General features: G+C 41.1%; 1 protein-coding gene across 6 annotated transcripts in view; it reads left to right on the top strand.

Moving 5' to 3' along the window:
- The window catches only part of LOC128328403 (probable ATP-dependent RNA helicase DDX60), a 112,616-nt gene that overhangs the window by 36,837 nt on the left and 51,514 nt on the right, over positions 1–24,265 (top strand). For 4 of the 6 annotated variants that reach the window (XM_053258365.1, XM_053258366.1, XM_053258363.1 and 1 more), the window contains 7 exons: positions 358–499; positions 1,545–1,700; positions 3,471–3,579; positions 10,733–10,833; positions 14,077–14,240; positions 16,261–16,513; positions 20,085–20,251. In XM_053258365.1, coding sequence (XP_053114340.1) covers positions 358–499; positions 1,545–1,700; positions 3,471–3,579; positions 10,733–10,833; positions 14,077–14,240; positions 16,261–16,513; positions 20,085–20,251 — 1,092 coding nt within the window. The remainder of the gene's footprint in view (positions 1–357; positions 500–1,544; positions 1,701–3,470; positions 3,580–10,732; positions 10,834–14,076; positions 14,241–16,260; positions 16,514–20,084; positions 20,252–24,265) is intronic. The other 2 variants (XM_053258364.1, XM_053258368.1) reach the window with 2 other exon arrangements.

The following is a 24,265-nucleotide window of genomic DNA, read 5'->3' as shown; positions in this document are numbered from 1 at the left end:
TGCTTTCACTTATTAAATTAGCCTCTAATGCTAACTAGCTAACAGTAAGATGCTGTGCTTGTTTTCTTAGAAGTAAATTCCGCTGTGCTCAACAGGGCTTAGTACTGAGTAAGTATGTTTCAGATTGCAGCCTAAGGCTGTAATGCTGTTCATATTTAGTTGGAAATGAGCACCATGGAACTCAATGGGACTTCATCCTAAATGTGTTTAGAATTGCATTGCACACCATTGACCTAACTAATCACTCTTTCAGTTGAACTACTGAAAATCCTGTTTAGTACTAGAACCATAAAATGTACATCTATTCTTGAAGGCTTTCCCTAAACATTATCTTAACACAATTTCCCCCCCTTTTAGCATAGGTTTTGTGAGTTTCTTGTATTGAAACACCTTACCTCGGAAATGTTGTGGAACACGGATATGTTTGCCTTGCCTGATTTACATGATGATCTCCTGTGGAAGAACATTGTTCACTATTATGAAGTAGAAGGCGGCCAAGGTACTTCCTTCATGTAAGGTTTTTTAATTAAGACGCCTGTGGATTTTCAAATGCTGAAGCAGGGTTTTTTTATTTGCAGCAGTGTGACCTGTTGCTAAGAGATGTGCTGACCCTGACTACCCTGAAACCTAGTTATATGGAAACCCTGATTGGATCAGGCCTTAGAATATGGATCATAGTCTTGCCCATATCTTTCCCAATATAAGGCAATATGTGCCTTGTCACTTAAGTTGACTGAAAATGTTGAACAACAATGAGAAAGCTGCTTTTTCTTTGCAATGGTTTTGCTTTTCTCAGGATCTCTTTTCGGGGGAAGTTAGTAAAAATACAATTATTCTTGATTTATTCTTCCTTTTTGTTGATTTCTGTCCATTCTTTCCCTGTGACGTATGATATTGAGTCAGCCAGCCTGCCGTGTTGCCTTTAGAATAATTTTTTCCCCTTTTGTTGTAAAATCCTTTGGAGTACCTTCTTAGGAATCCTCCTTTTTTTTACTGGCTTTGCCATAATATATGACAACATATTTTTAAAATCTTCTTTAAACTACTGTACATTCTGGTTTTTGTGATTTTCTTTTGGAAGCTTAAGGTCCTTAAGCTCCAAGAAATATCCTTATCTTTGTGACAGGAAGATGCAGTATTATTTTACATAGTGATGAATGTCTAGAAAAGCTACAACTTTTGAAATAGTCTCTTCACTGCGCAGAAATGTCCTGTAAATAAATAAGTGTGTGTGTGTGTGTGTGGTCAGTCACAGAGAACCCTAAAACTCCTGTTTTAGTTCTCCTATCAGGCAAATGTAATGAGAGCTGTGCTCCTCCTCCTCCTCCTATCCTACTTGATGTCCAACATTTGAACGTTGTAAATATTTCTAGACCCTGAATGTTGTCCTTCCACTTGATTATGGAAGGGGCAACAAAAGATGCTCAAGCCTACATGCTTTCATGGCTTGATGATGTCATCTCCTTTGGGAGTTGTGGCAGCAGCAGAGATAGTTTTTATATGAAATGTTCTTTTTCATGTTCTTGGTTTTTTCCCCCTTTAAGAGTTCGGTTTGGATATAAGGTCAAACATTTGTAGAGATTATGAATATTTGTGGAGTAATATTTCAGCACTGTCTAAAACAGTTGACGTTGGAACTCCCTTTCCTCTGCGAAGAACTTCTAAGTGTTTTCTTACAAAGAAGTCCTCACTAAGTGAAGGTAATATTTCTCAGAGTTGGCTATAATTTATAAGTGAAGAAATTATAACAGAAAAGAAACTTAGAAGCAGGGGTACAATATAAGAATGGCAGAATAGCCAAGACTCGGGGTTCATATCAAAATTTTGGCAGAGATCTTACTATGTCAACCAGGTATATAACACACTTAAAAGAAAACACATTTTCACAAGTTAAATTTAATTTCATTTTTGCATTTTCTTGACTGTGATTTTAAAGTGTAGCTCACATTAGTGAGAATGTAAATTTTAAATTGTCTTGTTTCTATTTGAACCAGCGTGGTGTAGTGGTTAGAGTGCTGGACTAGGACCAGGGAGACCCGAGTTCAAATCCCCATTCAGCCATGATACTAGCTGGGTGACTCTGGGCCAGTTACTTCTCTCTCAGCCTAACCTACTTCACAGTGTTGTTGTGAGGAGAAACTCAAGTATGTAGTACACTGCTCTGGGCTCCTTGGAGGAAGAGCAGGATATAAATGTAAATATAATAATAATAATATTTGCAAGTTGTGCTGCCAGATTGAAAGGTGTTTTTGTCATTACTTCTGAAAATGCCTAGAATATTTGCATGTAAGCTGATATTCATTCAATTGGTAAAATCTACTGAAAATTTTAGTACTGTTGGGAGTTCCTACCCTCCCCTGCAAGACAAACAGCAGGGTGCCAGGGAAATCTGGGGGCTCCAAACGCCAAGGCAAGCCCAGTGATTGCCTCTCAGGAGTTGGGGAGGGCTCGGAGAGAAGTGCAGCAGCTGCTGGGGGATGGGCGGGGACAGCCCAGGAGACGGCAGCTTGGTGGAGAGGGAATAGCAATGATATTAACTCCACAGTTCAAAACAGGCGCAGGGATATTAAGGAAGGGGGTGGAGTTAGATAACAAGTCCCTTTTGGGAGCCAGGGTTTGGCTGGCCACCACACCGCCCAGCCAGGGAAGGCAGAGCAGGTTGGAAGGGGGGAAGAGTGTCTGAAATGCAGGGCTCTATTTAAGCCAGGGGCTGCCGAGGATGAGGACATCAGCTGGGACAGGCTTGTTGGTCTGACTTTCTCCTAGAGAGGAGCTCAGACCTTTTTGCTCCTGCTGATAGGAGAAGAAGGGAGTGAATGAACTCCCTCAGCCCTGAGGCCGTGCCCGCACCTAGAATCTAGTGCTGGAGGCTGGAAAGTTTGCCTTGGAGAATTCCTCCCCCCAGGAATGCTGACAAGTACTTTATCTGAACTGCTCAGTGTGGGCAAATGCTACATAGAGACCCAACAAAGAATTGAATTCAAAAAGGTTGAAGGAAAATTGCTGCTAGCACAGTACTGAGGATACTTGCGAGTTTGCATAATCAGCAGCTCTTGTGCTTCTGCTTGTGTACGAGATTTCACAAACTCTTGCATAAGTCATTATGGAAGCAGAAGAACATCTTTGGGTTTCTTTTCAGATGCAGAGCTCTAGCTCAAGATTTCAGATAAACCTTCTGTGCGTGTAGACACTTTTCTTATGCAGAAGGTCACCCAACTCAACGGGCTTTAATAATACATACAAGCTAGAATATACAACTATTTTTTATGTAGGATCATATTCCTGAGTTTATATTTTAGCCAGTTTTCTAAAGTAGCGATTCTGTTTGTTCATTTTCTATAACATATGCTCAGGGATATTTTATCAGCTGTTGTCTGCATGTTGGCATCAAGTTTCTACTTGAAGATATTGCTGTATCTTGTTTTTGTTGTTACTTTAAAAAAATGTGTTTTTTTTAACCTTTGATAAAGCAAATGCATCCAAGATGACAGTTCCTAGAATAAAGCTTATACCAATGATGTGCACTGTAGTGGATGAATTTGCAGGGGATATTTTAAAGGACCTAGCATTTTTAAAAAGGTATGTGTTTTATTTTTTGATTGATCAAGTGCTGTCAAGTCGGTGTTGACTCTTAGCGACCACATAGATAGATTCTTTACAGGATGATCTGTCTTCAGCTTGGCCTTTAAAGTCTCTCAGTGGTGCATTCATTGCTGTCATAATTGAGTCCATCCACCTTGCTGCTGGTTTTCCTCTTCTTCTCTTTCTTCCAACTTTTCCCAGTATTATTCTGTAAGTGTTGTTATTGAATCAGAAATGCAGAGTGTTGGTGTGTTTTACTGTGGTGGGAATTACACATTATCAGGGCAGCACTCACTTCAGTGCATAATTGGGAGGAGATAATCTACAGGGCAGGGCTTTTACTGCCCACTATTTCCCCCTGAAACTTTCCTCTCAAGTGTCTTCCAGACATGTATTTATGTTGGAGTTGCTTGGAATCCTGACTAGAGAAAATGTGTTGGAGGATGTTAAGCACCCCTTCACCCACCCATTGCTGCAGGTTGCTCCTTCCCAAGGGCAAGGACCTGTCCTCTCATTTGTTGCAAAATGTCACATGAATAGATTAGGGATGTGCCCAAACCACGGTTTGAAGCATGGTTCGAGCACTTGTAGATAAAAGGAAAATGTGACTTTAAGAAAAAGGAGAACAGGTGCTTACCTGTGCTCAGCTGCCCCTTCCAGCTAGGGTGGTGCTGGTGCCAAAAAGCAAGTGGCTTATTTAATGGCAGAAAATTACAAAAACCTCTGGAACTGAAGCCCCCCTTAGACCATCATTCCATCCTCATGTGGAGGAATCTGCCCTTTGTCTTCATAAAAAGGCTAAAGCACCCCCTCTTTGCTCCACCCTTTAGATCTCCTGGAATGGTTTGGCATAGGGCTTTGATATTGAGCACATATGTAGGTCAGGGTGGGAGAGCTCTGTGAATTTAATATGAAGTGGATTGGTTTTTTAAAATAATTTTTCCCTACTGCAGTAAAGCTGCCAGAAAGAGTTCTCGCTATCCATAGAGTACTTCACACCTAGTGAAAGTGGAGCTAACTGTAAACAGCCAAACAATATATATATTTGTAAATGAACTATGCTCAAGTTGGTTTGTAATCCAGAAGGTCTGAGTGGGAATTGTGAAGCAAGGTGCATGTGTTGTGCTTTTAATTTTTCTCCTGACAAATGCAAGAATTGTCCAAGCTTATTGGACATGTCCAAAAAACGCAATCACTCAGTATTTTCACAGAATGTCACCAGTCAGTATGATTCTGTTATCATATGAAATGTTAAGGAGGCCCCACATATGCTGATTTGCCCCCAGCCTCTCCCCCCACCCAGGGATGGCCTTGCTTATAAGAACTAGCTAGAATGGTTTGTTCCTGTTGTTGAGAAGAATTAATTCTTTTAATCTCTAAAATGGTTAAGAGATATCAGACTAGGAGTCTAGATCCTTATTAATCATTAACTACCTAATTAGAATACATAAACCACAAAAATATCCCATGAACTTATGAAAATAAATGAAACGTACTGCAAACCCAGACCCAAATAATGACAGGACACATGTAGTTGGAATAAACTAGGACCACTATTAAATAATTACAAAACCTGCAACGAGGAATTGAACTAAAGTGCAGGTATCCCCTATGTGGGTCAATCTCGTAGGAGGTATGCCACAAGAGGGCGAAAGACCTGGCTTTGTTTCGGCTTGGTACCCAGTCTGAACCTCATCTCGACCATGGGGTTACCCCCAACGTGGGTATGCATGCCAGCCCACCTCAACTCAGGTCGCGAGGCATTGAGCAGCATTCGCTGGTATGCATCTGAGTGGAAGTGGATCCACAAACAAAAACAAGTCCCCTGTGTCAGACAAAAGAGTTTATGTCTGGGGAATACTGACTGAATCTATGCATCTATGGGATACAAAATATTACACATATAACCCAATGTTGGGAAATAGGTTACCCCTGGAAATACCATGCTCCATATAGTATGGACAAAGACATTTAATGTATGAACCAAAACCCAAATAAATTGGTTACAACACTGTAAGTGATAATAATAAATTATATATAAACACCAAATGAGGATCCTAATAGTAACCAATGAAAAATGAACAATACCCATATAAACACACATCAGAAAAAATGTGTTAATGAATAATAACAAAATGATGCCAAAGACTAATGTCCATGATTGTCCATACTAACTAATAATAATCAACACAGAAATGCTGGGAAGATAAAACGTATGCTGAATGAATAACTTCTTCAAACAAATCATTCTGTGCGGTATCCAGATAACTCCTCCACTGATGTGGGTGTGTTGCGATATCAAATGGCAGTCGATGGAAATGCCTACCAATGCCTCAAATGCTGGCAGATGGTAAATTATGAAAGTGCCAAAATTAGTGCCCTTTTCCACAGGAGAAATTATTCATCACTATAAAATACAAATGTAAATACAAATATCCATGTATACAATGCGCCATTTCAAAAAAATATATATTCCAGTTTGCTCCATCGGTACAAATACCTACTGTGTCTCTTAGTAGCACGAGTAAATTTTGCATGGGAAGAGAGCTGGTCTTGTGGTAGCAAGCATGACTTTTCCCCTTAAGCAAGGGGACTATGAAAGGGAGACTAGAAGTGTGAGCACTGTAAGATATTCCCCTTAGGAGATGGAGCCACTCTGGGAAGAGCATATAGGCTCCAAGTTCCTTCCCTGGCATCTCCAAGATAGGGCTGCAACCTTGGAGAAGACGCTGCCAGTCTGTGTAGACAATACTGAGCGAGATGGACCTATGGTCTGACTCAGTATATGGTAGCTTCCTATGTTCCTATGATTTATAATGGAATGTAGCTGGTGTAATTAGCATTCCAAGTAATCTATCTCATCACATGCTATCATGATCAGTATTAAGCTGCGTCCCAGCATCCCATGTCTATTCAACCACTTAAAGGAACCATGTTACAACCATGTTGCTGTATTCTTGATGTACTCATTTGTGAACATATAAGTTTGTTATGTTTCAATCAAGTGGGCACAAGCATTTGGTTTGTGTAACATGGTTGCCCTGGGTTTTGGTTCATACATTAAATGTGTTTGTCCATACTGTATGGAGCATGGTATTCCAGGGGTAACCTATTTCCCAACATTGGGTTATATGTGTAATATTTTGTATCCCATAGATGCATAGATTCAGTAAGCATTCCCCAGACATATACTCTTTTGTCTGACACAGGGGACTTGTTTTTGTTTGTGGCTTCTTGCGGGGCGTGAGGCAGGGCTGCATTTTAGCTCCCTTATTATTTAATCTATATATTAACTCGGTGGTCTCCTTTGTATCTACACCTTCCACGCATCCTCCCAAAATAGCAAATAAGCATGTATCTATTCTTTTATATGCAGATGATATGGCAATCATGTCCCAAACCCCAATTGGTTTGAGACGTGCTTTAGGTCTCCTTTCAAAATTTTGTTCCCTAGAGTCCATTGAGATAAATTATGGAAAAACTAAAGTCCTAGTCTTTGCAAAACGACCTAGGCAATATTGCTGGTCCATCAATGGTCATAGGATTGCACAGGTCAACTCCTTCAAATATCTAGGAGTGGTTTTTCATTCATCAGGCTCACGCAATGCCCACCTCAAATCCACATTGTTGACGGCACAGTTAACTACGAACCTTATTACATCTTTTCATTTCTCGAGGGGGGCTTCTTATATTCCCGCTGCAGTTAAACTATTTGTATCTAAAGTCCACTCTCAAGTGCTGTATGGAGCCCAAATAGGACCTGTCAGCAACTTTACGGCTTTAGAAGTCCTGCAGTCTAAATTTCTGAGATCTATATTGTTAGTCCCCCGATGCGTGCCCAATGTTGCGCTATGACGAGAGGTGGGTATGATTAGATTGGAAACTTGTTATTGGAGGAATATCATATTATTCTGGTTAAAATTTGTCTTCTCTTGTGTAGGATTGGCCTCCCTTATTAAGACTGATTGTTTCCGATTTAAGTGGAAGACCCAAATTGTTGACAAATTGGCTCACTTCTTGCCCTGTGTGGTCCCTTATCTTGGAAGTGAATCCAGCCTGAGATCACAAGATCACCAAGCCTTCCTCCCTATTCCCTATCCCTATTCACTATAATGGTCCTCCAGCCCAACACCAATGCAATTATCTTACCCCGACCCGCACTCATCTGCAAAGTGACCAAATAAACCCTGTGACTACACTGTGATGGAGGAGGCTGCTTATGCAGATATTACTAAAATATTCTCGGTTCATCGGCAACACATGCTGGGGAAGTGGCCCACATGCCCATGTCTTGGGCTGGGCCCGCAATTCTGCCCCCACTCACCCGATATTGCCGCTAATGTGGCGAAAGGGGCAGGGAGTGGCTGAAACAGTGGACCTTGCCGAATAGTTCCTCAACTCCCTCACATGTAGTGCCCCTGTGTTCCAGTCTTCTTGCAACATGCTGTACATTCATCTTTTGCTAACCACAAAAGTTTTCTCATGAAGAACAAACCCCCAAACCTTACACTAAGGATAAAAGTTTATCTCTACTTGTATTTCCATGCCCTGAGTGCATGCTGCTTGCTTGCTTGCTTATTTATTTATTTATTTATTTAGCACCATCTATACTAGGGAACTGCCTGAAGCACAGTTCAAGCACTTCTGGGAAAATAAAAAGGAAACTTAAAAAAAGGAGAGCAGGTGCTTACCTATTCTCCGCCACCCCTTCCAGCTTCCTGCTGGGGTGGTGCTGGTATCAAAAAGCCCAGTGCACCATGGACATACACATGGAATTGATTTATTTCCTTTTAGGGAAAATTAAAAAAAACTATTAAAAATCAACAGATTGCCCAATCCATTTCAAATTATATATACAGAACCCTCCCACCATGCCCTGCATCTCTGCCCAGTATCAAAGCCTTATAGCAAGCCATTCTGTAAATATAGATATATGATTTGGATAACCAAAAGAAGGAAATCCCATACCAAGAAAGGGAAATGCCATACCTTCCATTGCTGGCTCTAAGGAGGAGAAATATCCAGGCTCAGCACAGGGCGGCAGGGGAGGGCAGTGGCATGCACAGTGCTCTGGCCACTCTACCTTCTTTCTTCTCTGTTGCCTGTAGGCAGCTTGCCATCTCCCAGGGGAGCTTCAGGAAGGCTAATGATGCTAGACAGGTGGTGGAGAGGGAGCTGTAGCAGTGTGCAGGGAGCCTTTCAATAGCAGGCAAGCCTCCCAGTCCTGACCAGCCGCACGAGTCTGGGGCGCAGGGTGCAGAGAAAACATGCCAGGGCCTGCACCAGCTGCAGGGCTGGGAGGCAGATGCTGGGCCTGCAGGTGCACCGGGCTAGGGGCCTGTTCACCATGCCCTAAGGACGGCCCTGCGTATAAGCATACCTGAATCTTAGGTTGGCCACTAGGGATGTGCGAACTGGTTCAAATTCAAACCGGTTCGAATTCGAACCAGGGTGGTTCGGAGGTTTGAATTCAAACCGAACCAGCCATCAGGTTCGAGCTGCAGGTTCAAATTCGAACCGAAACAGGGGGTGGTTCGATTCGAACCCGTTTGAACTGGTTCAGACACCCAAAAATTGGTAGGATGGTAGCTGGCACCCAGGAGTACCTGTCACCCAAACCTCAAAGCAATCAGACACTTGTACAATTTTTTATGAATTTTTGAAAATTATTCTTTTTTTCTCATAGGGTATAATGGGACTCGAACCAGTCCATTATACCTTATTGTGGAGCACCCATGGGTGCCAACAACCACCCAAACCCTGAAGCAATAGGACAGTCCTACAATTTTTAATGAATATTTGAAATATTTTTAATTATTTTTCTCATTGAGTATAATGGGACAAGAACCAGTCCATATCCCCTATTGTGGAGCACCTAGGGGCACAAAAGCGGGGTGGGTGGTAGATAGACAGGGGTGCCTACCACCCACAAAACCCCAAGGCAATTGGACACTCCTCTGATTATTGGTGAATTGTTAAAGTATTTTTGAATTCCTCATAGAGAATAATTAGGATTGCAACAAATTTATAGCTTCACGTCGGGGGGAAAGGGGTGTCGTAGAGTGGAGTGTGGTGGGTGGTAGTTCCTAGGGTGGGCAAGGAAGCTATCAGAATTATTTGAAAGGAATTGGGCAAAGGGGTGATTTTAAAGTGATTTTTGAAGTTTATGCGTCTTTAAGGTTTTTCTCCATAAAGAAGCATGGAGGTGTCAGCAAGTGTATAGCTTCACATCGGGGGGAAAGGGGTGGCCTAGAGCAGTGTAGGGTTGGTGGTAGTGCCAGGTAGGGGCAAGGAAGCTACCTGAATTTTTTCAAAGGATTTGGGCAGAGGGCTGATTTTTGGTGAATTGTTGAAGTTTACGCGTCTTTAAGGTTTTTCCTCATAAGGTATAATGGAGCTTTCAGCAGCCCCATAAGTGCACTTGGGGGGTGCTGGGGTGGCCCAGAGCGAGTGTTGGTGTAGTGCACATAGGGTGCCAACCTGGGGTACAGGGTTCTGTTGTTTCTGAGGTATTCTGAGTGTGGATTCTATGATAGCATATGAGATTTTCAGTGAGACAACATGAATCTACTCTAATTTGCTATCATAGAATCCACACTCAGAATACCTCAGAAACAAGAAAACCCTGTACCCCATGGGTTAGAAATCCATGGGGGTGGTTGGCACCCTATGTGCACTACACCACCACTCGCTCTAGGCCACCCCAGCACCCCCCAAGTGCACTTACCATTATACCTTATGAGGTATAGCTTTTATGCTTTTGTTTTAAATTTTTAATCAGATTTGTTTAATATTTTTTTCACTTAATATTTTAATTGTGTCTTTTCTACCATCTTGTGTTTAAATTTTTTGCTGTAAACCGCCTTGGGATTGCTTTAATGAAAGGCAGTATATAAATTTAACTCTCTCTCTCTCTCTCTCTCTCTATATATATATATATAGAGAGAGAGAGAGAGAGAGAGAGAATATATCAGGGCACTTCTGTTTTATTTGCAAACAACTAACTTATTTATATTATATTACATTATATTATATTATATATTACATTATATTATATTACATCAGATCAACAGCTTTCATTTTTTAAAAAAAGTCAGTTTAATAGTTTAAACATGATGATGTATTACATTCTAAATATATTTTTTTTAAGTGATGATCCTAGTGATACATCTGCAGAAAACTGGGGAAAAAATAATAAACACCTGTGTTGGAATTCAAGAAGACCTCTCACTGATCACTATGCTGGGACAGGTAAAATATAAAAACACTCACCTTGATCAACATTCTGCATACCTTGGTCCATCCACAAAGCTATTAGATGCACAGGCTGCCCAGGAGCAGATGTGTGTAAAAAAAGGGGGGGGGGAGTGAATGAAGAAACTCTACCTGGCAGAACAGTTAATACACATCAGAGGCTCCATATCCATAAACAGTCCATAAATTGACTGGCTTTATGCTGGTCAAAGACCAAAATAAAGAGACTGATTGACTGGCAATGGATTTAGAAAAATTGACTGGCTGTGAATTTAGAGAAATATTTAATTTAGATCAAACTAAATTAACTCTAACAAAGAATAAAAAGTTTCATGATGCATATAAAATTGAAATTCCCTAATGGGTAATCTACTGTAAATATTTTTCTTTAGTACTAATGAGTTTTGATGTTGACTGTGTTATATAACTCAGAACAGTGTAACAACTTGCTGTGTTTTGCATTAAATATACTAGTTGCAATCCAACACAGAGTTAAACACATGAAATCAATTGGCTGACATACTGACTACCAAAGTACATGTGTAAAGAAAGGACTGTGGAGATGCAGCTGGAGTTCACATACAACTTGCTGAGAGCCTTTACATGCATATTGTTCAACAAGTGGTAGAAACATCCCTGATCTGCCCTAGGGGTGGGCACAAAACAAGCTGGCCCGGTTTGGTTCAAGGCCGAATCAGCCTTGAACCCAACCAGGCCAGTTTGGTCCGGCACTCCTCGAACCTCCCCCCCCCCGGTTTGGTTCAGGGGAGGTTGCGGACCATGTAGAGGCCATGTGTGTAGGCGCCCAGCCCCCAACAGTGCCGCCAGGCTGCCAGGTCAAGGCCGAAAAGTGGCCAAAGGATGCCCAAAACGGGGTGAGGGGGTTATTTAGAAGGCTGGTGAGAGGAGGGAGAACCTCTGCAGACCCCCCCCTCCTGCCCCACCACCTCCAGGAAGTCCCCTGAGGGGAGTAGAAGGTTAATTTTTTTTTAACATTTGCAGTCCGCGAACCCCCGAACTTCGGGGGAGGTTTGGTCTGGGTCTGGACCGAACCAGGAGGGTGGGGGGTGTTGGTTCGAGGGTCGAACCATCAAACCCCCGAACCAAAATCTCAAACCTTGAACTTGTTTGCCCATCCCTAATCTACCATGCTCTGGAAGAGAAGAAATGCAGTGTGTATAGGGAAACTGGGGGAGTTGTACACAAGTTCCAGTTGCATCACTATAGTGCCTCTTTACACATGCATTTTATAGTCAGAATGTCAGTTACTGGGCGGTGAAAGGAGTTCCTTGGTTGAAACAGCCTGTAAATGAATTTATGATTATTTGGGTAGCATTCAGACTAATTCATTACTAAGTCTCACTGAAATTATTTGTACTTACTAACGTTGTCTGAATTATTCCCATTGATTTTTACATTACAATATATATTATTAGTTATTAGTATGAGTAATGCAATAGCATGTTATGAACCAATATGAGTAATTAAATACCTTGTTCAGAGCTGTAATAAAGGCCTAATTTATAAGCCTTTATCTTGTGTAGAAGTAAATTATCTCTCCTTTTTCTATTTTGAGTTTAACACATTCTTTGTTCAAAATATTGCCTTGGTTTTCCTGGCTTCCTTCTCAGTGTGTAGCTATGGTTGCACCTCAGAAGTGTGAGTATCAAAAGCATGGGTATTGGACCTCTGAGCTCCCATTAATCCAGGTTTTCTGCCTAGTTTTCTGTTGGTTGGATCTGTGGTGAAACAGATGCTTTAATAGTGTCTGAAAGAACTTGTTGACGTAGCACAGAGGTGATTGAAGACCTACACTTTTGATATTGTAACACATATTAAAAAACTCTAGAAGTCAGCTGCTAGAGAGGGTGCGGGGAGGGCTATTTCATCCAATGTTGATTTTTTGTTTGAATAAGAATGATAGACGTGTTACACTTAAGATTGCACAGCTGACTATACAAATCGTCAAAGTCAGGAAATTTTTTGTAGATCTTGATATATTTAGTTGTGATAATGATGAACTGATATGACTGTTATAAGCTAGACCAGGCTTCCCCAACCAGCGGCCCTCCAGATGTTGCTGAACTACTACTCTCAGCATACCCAGCCATAATAAATTGTGGCTAGGGATGCTGGGAGTTGTAGTTCAGCAATATCTGGAGGACTGCAGGTTGGGGAAGGCTGAACTAGACTATTTGTATTATTTTTCTGACTTATTTCCTTGAATGTTTTTGTTTTAATTTTTCTGACTGTTATATTTTGATTGCTTTGGCCATAAAATAAAACCGGTTGACTTGATAAGGAGGGATAGTATAAAAGCATTTTCTAATATGTCGATTGTAAAATGAATACTTATAAGATCTTAGAGACAGTAAGCCCTTTCTCACGATCGGTCTATGGGGCTACAGAGTGAGCAGGGAGGGAGGCTTGAAATACTTATCTCCCCGTAGACAATACATGTTGAGAGTCTGGGCATGGAGATCGTGCACCCAGATGTGCAACTGCCTCTTCAGGCAGCGTGGAGATCGGGGTGCCAGGATTGCTCTGTCCCCGGGAACCCCCATAGTGAACTGCACGAGTGTGTGGTGCATTATGGGGATCCCCCTCTCCCCTCTCCAAATCTGGCTGGGAACCCTGCAGTCTGCCAGCCTTGGCTGCAAGCTGCTGGGGCTGGCAGACGATTAAAAACAGGGTTAAGAGAGCGCTTGCTCTCTTACTCATTGAGGAGAGTGGCTGGCGTGGTGGGCTTGCCACCACCGTACCGCCGCAATCGGGCTCGATCTTGGCAGTTCTCACATGCAAAACAAAAGCAAGGGCGAACACGGAAATACAACCAAGCAAAACAGAGCGGGGGGTGGGGGGGAACCCAACCGTGACTAAGGCGAGCGTGTATGAAAATTATATGGAGCAAACAAACAATAGAGATGTGTGTTAATATACAATAGGCCACTCGTAAGGTTATCTCTAATTTCTAACACTGATAAACAATCATTAAACCAAACATAATAATTCAAAATGGAACATGAATAACAACATGTACAATGATAATCAAAAACATTCAAAATGATACATGAATAATAACATGCAGGCAGGACCAGGCTTGGCTTTGTTAGTCTGGTTTCCCCTTCCATTGGTTAGGAAACGGGGAATTATTTCATACACACTGAAGAATGCAGGGCAGATGTCAAAAAGAGGGGGGGGGGTTATATTTGTATGACAATATCTTTGTATCTTTTGAAGGAGCAGCTGAAGACCTATGGGCCCTACAAAACCTTTCTGTATTGCAAACATCTCGGTGTTGTTATGGACAGTCATTAGTAGATAACAGTTCAAAAATGAATGATATTGAGTTGGATAATTCAAAAAGTATTTGTACTGATGTTGAGAAGAGCAAGAAAAATTATGTAAGATATGTAAATAATGTCCATTAGATTATTTTTTATTTATTCCTTATTTCTACTTTATGTATTTTGCTTGCAACAGTTTATCACAATTTTCCTATTCATTCCCATTTAATTTCCTATCTTTCCCCTTCCAGTCCTTTAAACATTGTTCTTGCTGTTTCATTTTGCATCTTCAAATGAAAGTGTTTGATTCTTGCTTTTATGCACCTTTATGACCCATCATACCCTCTGCCAGTTCCCCATATTCCCAATAGCAACTGATACATGCAACAGAGGCCTTGTTACAACAGAGCACTGTTGGTTTTTAAAAGATGGATACTGCATAAATAGAAAGATAAAGCTGAACTGGCTAAACTTAGGTATTTTAAAGTTATGGACCTGGCTGCCAGAGAAGAAGTAATGCATAAAATCAGGATTTAGAAAAAGTGTATAAGAAATCTTGGGAAACTTGTTAAAGATATACTAGTACAAAAGGGGCATTATTCAGGTTAATTAAATTGGTTTCTTGTAACATTGGTTAAGTTGACATGTGAAGCTGCCCTATATGTCTAACCTCAAAGAAGCAATGCTTTTCACAAAATTATTTTTGATAGAAGCTAGGCTGATGGTTCATTTTCTAGATTCTTTCTAGATCCTTTATTAAAACATGAACCATCTTCCAGCCCTTTAGTTGGGAAGCTACCCTTAATGATAAATGGCATGTGTTAATATTTCAAAAATATAATATTGGAGTTTCCTTCATCAAATACCATTCCATCTTGTTAAATTTGCCTCAGTCATTGAGTCACAAAATTATGAAGAGAAACAAAATGTTTTGGAATTATAATGAAGCTTGGGTACATCCATGCAGTGCATCAGACTTGTTCAGGTGTGCTGCACTGTGGTTTAAATATGTTATAATACCCTGCCTGCCTAATTACACAGCTGACATGAATGAAAGCAGGACTCCACAGTGGCCTATGGAGTCGGGATGAGAATGTCTCTCTCGCTCTCTCCAGGGATCAGAGCAGCTGCCATTACCAGGATACTTCCTGAGTGTTCAGTTGCATGATAGTACCAAACTTGTTTAGTTGGGGCTATGTTAAGTCCCAAACTCCATCTCTCTCCCTTCTTTGAAGTTGTAATCCATTCACCAGTTTACTGGCCTTGAAATACATCTGCCAGCTCCCTTACAAGGACCCTGCGCCTAACAGTCCTTTTTCATAGATTCACCAAAGATAATGTTGGAAGCCTATCAGCTTGTCCCTTAAAAATAAAAATAAAACTATGACTTATTCTAAACTGACTTGGATTCATGTTGACAGCTTGTTTTAAGGCCAAGTAGTAATTATCTCTGAGCATTACTTAAAACTTTATTTTACCTGAAAGACTAAAGGATTTGCTATCCGATTTTTTAAAAAAAACATTGTTGTTATTAGAAACATAAAATACAAGCAATTTGTTTGGCATCTCTTATACTGATCTATTCAGCCAGCTGAGAGGTTTTCACACTTTTACCAACCATTCCTTCAATGTGGGGAAAGTTAGCTCACGTGTGTGTGTGTGTGTGTGTGTGTGTGTGTGTGTGTGTGTATAAAACAAGAATGGGCCTAAAAGGAAACATATGGGGTATGGGAGTGGGCTGGAGGGAATTGGGCATGTTGTTGCAAAATATAAAATGTTATAAAATGTTTAAAAACATTAAATTTTAAAAAAAGGAAACATAAATAATAAAGCAATTGTATACAGGCTGTTTCCCTAAAATATTCTAATTACAGTACAATCCTGTCAAACTTACATAAAATAATATCTATGGACACATCTCCAACAGTCTCCATGATTGAACGGATATATCCTGTTTAGCCAGTGGGCTGTGAAATACAATTTATATGAATATTTTGTAATGACACAAAGTGAGAGTGCTGGTCCAGTACTTGCTAGACCCGAATGGAAATTAAAAGGTCTACTGCTCTTGCAATCTGAAATGTAAGACAAATGTGAAATATGTATTTTGATTTCTATTATTCTTTTGTTCATAAAGACACAAGCACAAATGATTATTGAGGAAAACCAGAAACAAAAGAGAGCTGAAGAAATACAAAAAAGAGAAAAGATTCAGTGGGATGACAGCTGTATGTCAACTGAAAGAGAAATAAAAGATAATTTTAAGTCTGGAATTGATAATCTAGAAACAATTGTGAAAACGTTTCAAAATAAGTCTGTGAAACTTGCCATTAAAATGGCTGGGCTGAATGTTTGCTTTGACAAGTGGAAAGAACACTGTGAAGATAAAGGTATGTGAATGTTGAATCATGTTTTTGTTTTTGAGATGAGCCATCACTCATATATCAAGTTGTCAGGGATGGCAAATTCATATCAAAAGGAAGAAAAGACTTATGCATTTCATATGAATAGTATTATATAGCTATTACTTGCTGATCTGCCTTGAAGGACTCTTGCAGGGATAACATGTATTTTTAGTCCCTAACACAATCAGTGACAACATACTCCCAAGTGCACTCCCTACTTACTAAGATATTATTTAAAGAACCTGGGCATCCTGAAGTAGGGGTGAGATTGTTACAGCCAACAGGCTGATGTGTCTGAAGAATGTATTGGCCCTGAGAATGCAGAAGTTGGTCACTGCTGATAACACACATTCTCTATTTTGAGGCACACGAAGTCTGACACAGTTGGTTGCTGTGTTGTTTCACAGGGGCGTATCTAGAGTGAGGCAGGCAGGGCACATGCCCTGGGTGCCACTTGAAAGGGGGGGCACAATTTTTCCTAAAGGCCATAGGGGGTTCTGCAAAGGTACCCCCTCCCCTGCTGGCCTCTAGGGCCTCACAGGGTCCATATGAGCATATGCGGTGGCCATTAAAAATTTTTTTTTAAATGGCCACTGAAAACAAAATGGCCACCGTGCATGCTCAAATGGCCTCTGTGATGCCCTTGGCCATGCCACGCCTCGCAGAGGCCATTTGAGCATGTGCGGTGGCCATTTTGTTTTCAGCGGCCATTTAAAAAAAATTTAAAAATGGCCACCGCACATGCTCATATGGACCCTGTGAGGCCCTAGAGGCCAGCAGGGGAGGGGGAACCTTTGCAGAACCCCCCATGGCCTTTAGGAAGCCCCCCAAAGGGGCTAGAGGTAAAAAACTAAAAAAAAATTAATATGTCACTGTACACATATTCAGTTTGGCACTATCTACAGAGAATCAGGGCTTGTGAATACTGAGCTGAAGCTTATCAGCTAGGATTGTATTCATTTGCTCTTTCTTTGCTTCTTGTGATAAGTGAGTTAAATGTGATGTCTTAATAACATGGCTATTAATGGTGAGTTTGTCTTTGAATCAGTGTGAAATCCTTAGTATTAAGGCCCACTGGGAGTTTCTTGCTCTCTTTCTCTCATTTTAACTGTCTTTCTGTAATACTAGAATATATTCCAAGCAGTGACACAGTTTACTCTGCATATCCTTTAATTATTTTCAGAGTATCTGGGAAAAGTCAAATTCTCCATTTATTTTTAAACCTTATGTAATAGTGATGCTACAATGCATAGTAGAGAATGAGACAGGCACTTCTGTTTAGTTTTCCAAGTACACCTCCACATAGTATTTGGGTACTTCATGAGCCCCAGCATACTGAAATTTGTAGTTTTCCAGCATTTTTTGGTCTGGCTATGTCCACTGCTAAATAGTTTTTGAAATATTAAAAGATTAACGAGCTTGACTTGTATTTTTGAGCTGATATTATGGTAAAGTAATCTGAAAGATGGGTGTCAGATGTTTGGACAGTGGGCGCAATTTCAGTGCTTGCCCTAGGTACTATTTTCCCTAGATCCGCCTCTGTGTTTCAAAGTTCATATTTAAAACTGGCACATTTAATAAATAGTTCCTCAGTATATGCCATGTTCAGTCATGGCGGGTGTGTGTGTGTGTTTTGGGGGAGGGGTCTACAGCACCCATGGGAGTGTCCAAAGCAAGACCAGCTCTGTTCCAGCTTAGATTATAGATTTCATAAACATAAGCACAAAAGGGAATTGATAAAATGTGTGGATTGTCTCATCTTGAGTTTTGATTTGAATTTATTTGACCTAATAGATTGGCAGCCTCTAACCCTTGAGTCAAAAGCGGTTTTGTGTTGTTGTTGTTGTTACAATGGTGTGTATAAAGTTAAGAGGTTTAAAGCTGTTCCCTTGAAACCATTCCGGTAGTCTTGTGGTTAGCATAACTGGGAAATTGAACAGGCTTTTCTGTTTGGATATGTGTCTTTCTTTATGCATGCATGCTATTTATAGAAATGGTGTAGAGATGCAGGGCACCTTAATATAGAATTAATCTATTAGTTTAATTATTTCTGCATTTATTAATTTTTATGCTAACAAAAACTTACTTTGAGAGTAGCAGAAATTAATTGACATGTGCCTTATACTGAATCAGTTTGGCACCAAAAAGCCTATTCTGGTTTCAAAGCAGAACAGTCATAAAGCACACAAAGCCCTTGCAATTCCTTCCTGCAGGCTTGCTTCACTTGAATCTCTGTGCAAAGCCAATCCCATGACACCATTCTGAATGTAATGAACATGCATATTTGTGCACATTTGTGATAATGGCCCCTGAAAGTAACCAAACATGGCTGCAGACCTGTCAGCCTATTGTAATGATGTTATTCAGTTTTATGTGAGAATTGGACCTAGCCAGCTGCTCATGTGGCACAATCTTCAGTCTGGATTTTAATGCAGATTTAAATTAGTGATGTCTAAGCTCCTCAAATCAGATTGGCTGGCTCAGATTAAGCCAGGCTATTTCCTCCCCAAATTGGGAAGTAATTTGGTTTAATCTGAGCCAATACAACTAGATTTGCACCCAGTTGTGTCCACCTCTCCCCACCATTCCCTGTAAGGGATACTAATGGATTCAATCTCTATCCCATCTCTGAGCCAACTCCCAAGCTGCCACCCATCCACAGTCTTCCTTTTCTTCCTACCCTATCCCTTTCCTCCTACCCATTTATTGGCGGCCACTGATGCCATAGAGACAGTGGCAAGAGGGAGGGAGGAAAGGATGACTGTCCCCTATACTTTCTTCATCAACTGATGTGCTGCTATGCATACAACATTTTGGGATTCGTAGTGTGCCATCGAGTCAGTGTCGACTTCTGGTGATCACAGAGCCCTGTGGTTGTCTTTGGTAGAATACAGAAGGAGTTTACCATTGCCACCCCCTGCGCAGTATGAGATGATGCCTTTCAGCATCTTCCTATATCGCTGCTGCCCGATATAGGTGAAAAACATACCAGTGGGGATTCGAACAGCAGGCAATCTCTGGATTGCTAATCAAGTCATTTCCCCGCTTCACCATTAGGTGGCTTTGGGATTTGTAAGACTCTCTTTATAGTTGAAGAAGCATTATGAGTCCAGACATTTGTTTCTGGGAGCATTATGGCTGTTTTCTTGGGCAAATCACACTTTAGGATTCATAATGTTAACTTTATATTTGAGGGCAACCATTATGAACCTCCCAAGATTCCTTTTTCAGGCATCATATGACTGCATCCCATTTGCCTGTCATCTCAGTCCTTAAAGTATATGTTACTTTATATGTTACATCATATGTAGCATGAGATTTTCTTTTTCTGGTATTGTTTTCTCATGAACAAGATTTCCTTATGCCGTACTGTCTGCTGATGGATTAGACCATAGGTTTTCATTACCATGGTAAGATCTTCTCATGGGTGCAGCTTTCTCATGGACAATAACCATCATTAGGTATTGTTCTACCATTTATCAAATAAATAATAATGTTTTCATACTATAAAGATATCTGATTGCTATAGAAAAAAAATTATATGTTTCTTTTCAAGGTGAGCCCCAGAAAAACTTAAACTTGGTAGTTGGAATCATGAGAAGAATCCACTCACTGCTTACAAACTATCAGGATGTATTGAAGGAGGATGATTACCAACAGATTGTCAAATACCTTAGGTATCTTGGATTTAGCAATTTGATTGCTACTTCAAAACACACCAAGGTAATAAAATATACTGGTATATGCCACGTTTTAGTTTAAAAGGTAGGCATCCATGATAACATTACGGAAATGGGAGGCTCAGCTCCCAGTCTGCTTTGTCTTAAATAAGATGCTCAACTTCCCTATGTAAGAGAAGAGAGTAGAAGTGTGCTCTGGTACACTACATCATAGAGCTGCAGTTCAGAAGATCTGAAGCCAAATAATGTGTGTCACGTATTTGGAACTGCCCTGAGGTGGCCACTCCCATCATGTCCTTCTCTGTGCAGTACTGTGCACTTCCACGGCAGGGAGGCGAACCCCCAGTGATGCCTGAAGGTCACATGAAGAGCACTGAGTGTAGTCCTTTCCCCCAAGTCTATTGAAAGGGCTTCATCTCTCAGCATTACCTGTAGACGCCTACCAGTGCTTTCCAGGTGCCTTCCCAACCATTGCTGGTTCAGTACAGGGGCTCCCCTTCCTGTAAAAAAAGCCCCTTTTCCATGCTGAAAGCATGTGGTACTGTGTGGAAATGGCTGTGCTGGGGACCAACCATGCCCACACAGTTCCAAAACAGCGGTGCATATTATTCAGCTTTGGACATTCTGAAGTATACCCTACCACATATTATTCTTGAGTATTATGACGCTTTATAATAATGTATTCGTCAAAGAGATTTCTCTGGTCATTTGGTTTTATGATATTTACCAAGCATAGATTGTTCCTTTTAACAGCAGCAGTGCACATTTGTTTCTGTTAAAGCAGTGCATTAGAACGGTCCGTCTGCTAGCCAGAGCGATTTCTTCACATTAGAAAATATAAATAAGTGTGTGTATTTAGCTAAATATGTTTAACCCACTATTAATACAAATGTTGGCTGACACATTCTGCAGTGTTAGTAGGGCAGAACAGGAGCTTGCATCCTCACAGTGAGGGCTGTTCCAAGCTCTGTTAGAGATTTGTTGAGCAGCTGATTACATGTGCAGAGAGAGGGATGATTTTCCTGTTCATCCCTTCTTCCAAAAGTACTTTTCATTGTTAGAGATATGTCCCTGAGAGCTGCACAGCCCTCAGGAACCTATTTCTGAAGCAAAAAATTACATTTGGAGGGAGGAGGGCAACAAAATTCACTCCTCTTTCCCCTGCATGTGCAATCAGCTACTCAACTAGCCTTTGGCTGAGTGAGGGTGTAGCCCCAGTTCTGCACAACCAAGACTGCAGAACAGTTGAGCCACTGTCTCCAAAAGGCACATCAATAAAAAGTCCAATAAACTGCTGTGGCAGGCATGGGACAAATGCAAATGAGACACAGACTTTGTCTTCAGGCTTAAATGCTAAAAAGACAAGGGGCGGGTTCAGATTAGACGCCCACCAACCCTACCTATCAAATGATAAAGAGCATGGGCACATATATATCCTGGTGTGTCATACTGCATAATCATGTGCAAAAGGAATGTCTGAACTGCCCCCATTGCATGATTTAAATATTGCTTTAAAGCAGTATTTAACTTGTGCAGCATGGGGCAGTTTGGCGATCCAGCCTTTCCCCATAGGGTTGCCCTATTCAAGCTTTCCAAATCCAGGCAACCTAGTTTGCTTGGTATGCAAATTAGCTTGCAGATAATTTGCACGATATGCAAATTATGCAGATTAATTGATAAACTGTCCACTTGACTTGTATTTGTACTGGATATCTACCAACAATAGTTGAAAAAACACAAAACCAAAAGAATATAGAAAAAAACTGAACTAAGTTTGAGATATTAATAGCAATAGAACAAAAAGTACACTATGTTTTTCAGTTAAGGCAGCAATCCTATACACAAAGTTGTGCCCTAGAGTTGGTGTCAACTCCTGACAACCACAGAGCCATGTGATTTTTATTTGGTAGAATACAGGAGAGGTTTACCATTGCCGTCTCCTGTGCCAATATGAGATTATGCCTTTCAACATCTTCCCATATTGCTGCTGCCCAATATAGGTGTTTCCAGTATAGTCTGGGAAAGATACCAGTGGGGATTCAAACCAACAACCTCTTGTTTCCTAGGCAAGTTAATCCCCCTTTTTATCCATACTTGGTAGAAAACCTGATTGAAACCAATAGAGCTTACTTCTAGTAGGCATGTCTGGAATGGAAGGCACTATAAAGCCAAAATCCTTAAAACATTAGAATAGGCTTGTGCATTTCAATTTGGGTACAAAACGTTTTGTGCCTGAAAATGGAAATTTTGGAGGTTTTGTAACCAAAATGAAATCAAGAATTAAAAAACAGAGATTTTTGTTTCCAAATCGAAATGACTGTGTTTTGGACGGAATGTTTTGTTCTTCAGAAAAGCATTGCAATTGAAATTGACTTCTCTGACACTCTCCACTCCAGCTGAGGCACTGAGTGGATAGCAGAAGATAAGATATGCAAAAAGCTGGCAGAGCTTCCCTGTTGGGCATGAATGGTTTAGTTAAGTATGTGTTGTATTCCGTGTGATTGAAATGCAAACTGACCTTGCAAAGGGATTTGGAAGACAACATTTTGAGACAGAAAGACCCAAATATCTTTGGGAGCTCAATGCAGTTCCAAAGCTCTTGCTAAAAGCCGTGGTATAAGTTGCGTGGAGAAGCTTTTCCAGAAGCTGGTTAGGAAACTTCTGAAATTACACAGGCTTTTCTTTCCAAAGGTTTAGAAAGAATCTCTTGACTTGTTCAGGGGTCTTTTGAAGAGCTATTTTGTTTTTCTTCTGGTTTTTATGAGTTATAGTGGTGTCTAAGTTTTGTTGCCCACGCTGAGCAGTCTAATGTAATTTAGCCCACAGTGTAATTTGGTGGGACATGATGTCTAAGCCAGTAGTTCACAACTTTTGCCATTGCAAGGACAAGTCATCCACATGGGACTACAGGAGACAAAGGGGGGGGGGGTACCCCGTCTATCTATTGACATCCCCAGGAATCTTAGTTGCTTCTCTCTTTCTTGTAACCATGATCCATGGTTTTGCACTTTCTTAAATGCAGTGATGATAAATCTCAACAATTCTGAACAGTAGGCTGATTTTTTGGGGCTATGGCTCACTCCAGTTCAGTTAAATGAACATTTGAAGCAGTTCCATAGTCCCAAGGCAGATCATTGGTCTATCTTGCTATCTCAAGTGACCTGTGGTCACTGTTCCATGGAGAGGAAGCGTGTTTATTGAAAGATTGCTTGAATCCACAAATGGGTTGTGCTGCTATGCTAGTGCCACAGGGACAGGCTCACACCCACTGCAAAATTCTCAAATGACTGTGCCAAAAAATTAAGTGTCATTGTTGTTCATCATTCTCTTCACTCTTTGAGCTTCTTTATGTGGGGCTTCAGGGGCAAAACAGTGGGTTGGGTGGCAGTGCACCAGGGGGTGGTGCACCCAGATTCCAAATAGGGCAAAGGGCTGATTCATTAGGAATTTTTGAGGTTTATGCATCTTTAAGATTTCCCTCCCTAGGGAATAATGGAGGTTTCAGCAGCCCCATAACTCCACCTGGGGGGCACTGGGGTGGCCTGGAGCGAGTGGTGGTGTAGTGCACATAGGGTGCCAACCACCCCCACGGGTTGCTAACCCATGGGCTGCTGGGTTCTGTTGTTTCTGAGGTGTTCTGAGAGTAGATTCTCTGGTAGCATATGAGATTGTCGACAAACCATGAATCCATTCTCATATGCTACCAGAGAATCTACACTCAAAACACCTCTGAAACAACAGAACCCAGTACCCCATGGGTTAGCAACCCATGGGGGTGGTTGGCACCCTATGTTGGCACCCTATGACACCACCACTTGCTCTGGGCCACCCTGGTGCCCCCAAGTACAGTTATGGGGTTGCTGAAACCTCCATCATTCCCTATGGGGAAGAACCTTAAAGACACGTAAACTCCATTAAATCTCTAAAAATCAGCCCTCTGCCCAATTTCTTTGAAATAATTCTGGCAGCTTCCTTGCCCCCACTGTGCACTACCACCGACCCTACTCTGTTCTGGGCCACCCCCTTTCGCCCCACATGAAGTTATACTTTTGCTGAA

The sequence above is a fragment of the Hemicordylus capensis genome, chromosome 5 (assembly GCF_027244095.1).
Source record: "Hemicordylus capensis ecotype Gifberg chromosome 5, rHemCap1.1.pri, whole genome shotgun sequence".
NCBI classification, from domain to species: Eukaryota; Metazoa; Chordata; class Lepidosauria; order Squamata; family Cordylidae; genus Hemicordylus; species Hemicordylus capensis.
The sequence above is the reverse complement of the archived record's forward strand: the minus strand, read 5'-3'. Positions and strand labels throughout refer to the sequence as shown.